Here is a 3,357-nt window from a genome sequence, read left to right on the forward strand (position 1 = left end):
TCTGCCCTTCAGCCGATTTAATCTCAGACTTATGGGTAGGGGGAAAATCCACAGGAAAGATTTAACTGGGATCCATTAAAGGCATGGAGTCAAGATGATTGAGTTAGACAGTTGTGTGACACATGAGAGTCCTTGATAAGGAGATTATCTATCCATCTATCTATTTATTGTTAATATGACTATCTATCCAGATACATGTTCATTTCTCTACACATCTTCCTTTCTTTTCTTTTTCTTTTTTTCCTTTTTTTCTTTTCTTTCCTTTTCCCCTTCCTTCCTTCCTTCCTTCCTTCCTTCCTTCCTTCCTTCCTACCTTCCTTCCGTCCGTCCGTCCTTCCTTTTCTTTTTTTCTTTTTATCTTAATAGGTTGGTTAGGGCCAACTGCCTGAGGGCAAGCTAGAGGTTTGTTGATTTATAGCCTCTTCTAGTCCCCTTTTAAGAGAAATATCAGATAGCTTTGAGATATCAGATAGCTTACCACAAACTTATAGAAAAATAAGCCGGAGATGGACCATAAAGATTATGTATTCATGTTCTCTCTTCTAAATGAAGCACTTGAAAAACCAGTCATAAAATGTCATTTATTTTTATTGAAGTGTCTGCTTACAGCAGAGGCCAGAGGAAAAAGAAGAAGCTAGGTCTTTTATTCTTCTCTGGGAAGCCTAAGTCTTCAGATTTAGTCATTGTCTTTATTCACCCCGCATGGCTGGAGAGTCTGACAGCATTTCAGAGACTTCTGGCAGAGAGCAACAAGTTCTTCATTTTTCTGGCAAGAATTCAGGCATCTCCCATTAAGTCTGTAGCATTTCTGATCAAAAAATGCATTCTTAGCTACACAAGGGAAAGAGCCACCTGAATTAATTCTCTTTTCAGATGTGTTTAGCTACCTGATACAGTAATATAACTAGTTAATGAAGGTTTTTTTTTTTTTTTTTACAAGCTGTCATAGTGCCTTATCCTGCCAGCAGATAATGAAATGGCATAGCAAATATTTTCTATCTAATATATTTTGTCTTTTTGTAACATGAGGTGAAAGACCGGGAAGAATAGATTTGTCTTCCAGCATTTTGAATTAGGCTTTGTGGGGGCTTTAGGAAACAGAAGCTATTGTTCTTTTATCAAAATCTGTTGGAGGTGGTTATGAATTCATTCCTATAAACATCTATGGAATCAGGAACTTCCCCAGTGTACGCTCAAAGATTGTTACTTGGTGAGAGTTAAACAAGACCTGAGATTGCCGAGATGGCTCAAAACTGAGCTTAAAAAAGGATAAGTCTATAAATATTTTTTTAAAAGTTTAGTGTAATAGTAAGTTGATCGATAATAAATAAAAGGTAAATAGAAAGAAAGTAGAGTACATAGAATATAAAGAAGCTGTTCAGAAAGGCTCAGTCTGATTTCTCTCTGTTCCATTAAGATGTCAATAGTAGGAGGCATGTGTTTTAGGGCAGAAAGGAGGAGAATGTTGGGACTGGCTCCCTAAGACTTTTCTCATATCATTTTGCATGGAATTCTGGTTCTGGCCTCAATACTTTATCAATAGCAATCATAAGAGCAGCTTGCTTCAAGTTAAGTACAGACAGCACTTCTTATTAGAATCAACATTTTAGAGTTGCCTAATTTGGGTATATGTGATGGACATGTCAGATATACACAGATTGCATTTAATGTTAACATATAAAGATGCCTTATTCACATAGTGCCAACACATGCACCAATTATTATCCAGCATTAACATATCAGTTCCTAGGTATAAATATCCCAGTATTTCAAAGCTCAATGAACTCTGGCTCCCATTGCAGGGATCTGTGCTCTCTCTGCCCTTAAAATACTGGAAGGCTTTATCATGCTAGAGGTACAGGACTTCCCTCTGACAGGAGTCTTTGTACTGGACACAGTGCACAATGATGACACAGGCAGCCTCTGAAAAAATAAAGAGTATTCATGCCCACAAGGCTTCTAATTAACCATCACAGATACCCAAGTAGGGACTTAGTGTGTATCTGTGTGTGCACACGCATGTCTGTATACATGCATGTGTATGTGCATATGGTGCATTAATAAGTTGGTTTCATTTAGATATACTAGACAATTTTATATTATATAATCTGGTATTGTGCTGACTAATTATATAATAAGTATGAGTATTCTGTAAAGGATACCTGTAGTCAGTTTCCTATGAATTGATCGAAGCTAGTGGAATGAGTATAGCATGGTTCACTGTAGGTCCTAGACCCCATGTCTTGACATAGAATCTACTCACACAGGCTAGTCACGAAACAGACCAGAGATATAAGAGCTGGTGTAACCATCCTGAGTGTCACACATGAGATAATACATCACTAGCATCTGTCACAAATTTGGACACACTGTGGGTTCTGGAATCCCTTTCTTCAGCTCTCTGGAACCTGGAATGAGTTTAATCTTATACCTTATTTTTGTGAAGGATACAACTAAAGCCTTTGGAGGTTCCCAGGAGCAGAAGCAAATGAAGAGAATTCTCATATGTGAAGGGCATCTGAAACACCTTTCACTGTGGCAAGCCAGAGGTGGGCTCCAGTCCTGGCTTTGCTCCTGCTTATCTGTATAACTTTGAGAAGCTGCTTAGCCCACCTGAGTTTCAACTTCTGCATCTGTAAAATATATGTAAAATGGACCATCCAGACCAAAAAAAACTGCTCTGAATACCATTAAATTAGAGGTAGGATAGAGGTTTTGTTAAAGGCACTGACTTTGGAGGACTAAATGCATTTTATTATGTATTGTTTTTATCACAGTATCCCTCTTTATAGTATGTGATTAAGGAATGGCAGCCTATGTTACGCTATTTTTCCTACTACCAGGACTGGCATAAATACATAGGTGTCTCTAAGCTCCATTCCTTTTCTCTTCTATTTTTTTCCTTTCTGCATCCCTCTTTTTTACCTGTATTAATCTCTACCATAATCACATTTTAAAAGATCTATAAACTGCTATCCTTGCTTTTAAAATTTTTTGCCCCCAATTTTCATTTTTGTTAGTGAGCATGAGACTGAGCACCGAAAGGCATCTTTCCTGGCATCCCTTTATTACTTCAAACCTGTGACATCCCCTCCTAGACAGTAGTGGAAACGTGGGAGAAATGGAAAGGACTAATAGAAGAGATATTAGGGGAAAGTTGCCTCCCAAACAAAAGTTCCCCTGCAAGGCCACCATACCAAGAGTGGGATTGCCTTCTAGGGCTAACCACTCCTCAGTGGTCACTGAGGTAGACCCTCTTTCTGGGCCCTCACCTGCAATTACGTTCCCTGTAAAGATGTTCATTTTACCTGGGGCCAGAAAGAAGAGAACAGCAAAGAGAAAGAGGACTGTCCTCAT

At 38.5% G+C, this 3,357-nt stretch overlaps 1 protein-coding gene across 1 annotated transcript; it reads right to left on the reverse strand.

Annotated features, from left to right (window-relative positions):
- Positions 1-676: 676 nt before the first annotated feature.
- LOC134380624 (beta-defensin 106A-like) lies at positions 677-3,357 on the reverse strand. The gene is made up of 2 exons (XM_063100703.1): positions 3,309-3,357; positions 677-831 (listed from the first exon to the last, which is right to left on the reverse strand). Exons 1-2 carry the CDS (start codon positions 3,355-3,357, stop codon positions 677-679), a joined length of 204 nt encoding a protein of 67 aa, XP_062956773.1.

This window comes from Cynocephalus volans, chromosome 1 (assembly GCF_027409185.1).
Source record: "Cynocephalus volans isolate mCynVol1 chromosome 1, mCynVol1.pri, whole genome shotgun sequence".
Lineage (NCBI taxonomy): Eukaryota > Metazoa > Chordata > Mammalia > Dermoptera > Cynocephalidae > Cynocephalus > Cynocephalus volans.

Bases quoted from the DNA above. Each gene is read 5' to 3' on its own strand.
- LOC134380624 (XM_063100703.1), bottom strand. From the start codon at position 3,357: ATGAGGACAGTCCTCTTTCTCTTTGCTGTTCTCTTCTTTCTGGCCCCA. The intron at 832-3,308 runs GTAAAATGAACA...TCCCTTGTGTAG, and splicing joins TCTCTTCTTTCTGGCCCCAG to CTAAGAATGCATTTTTTGAT.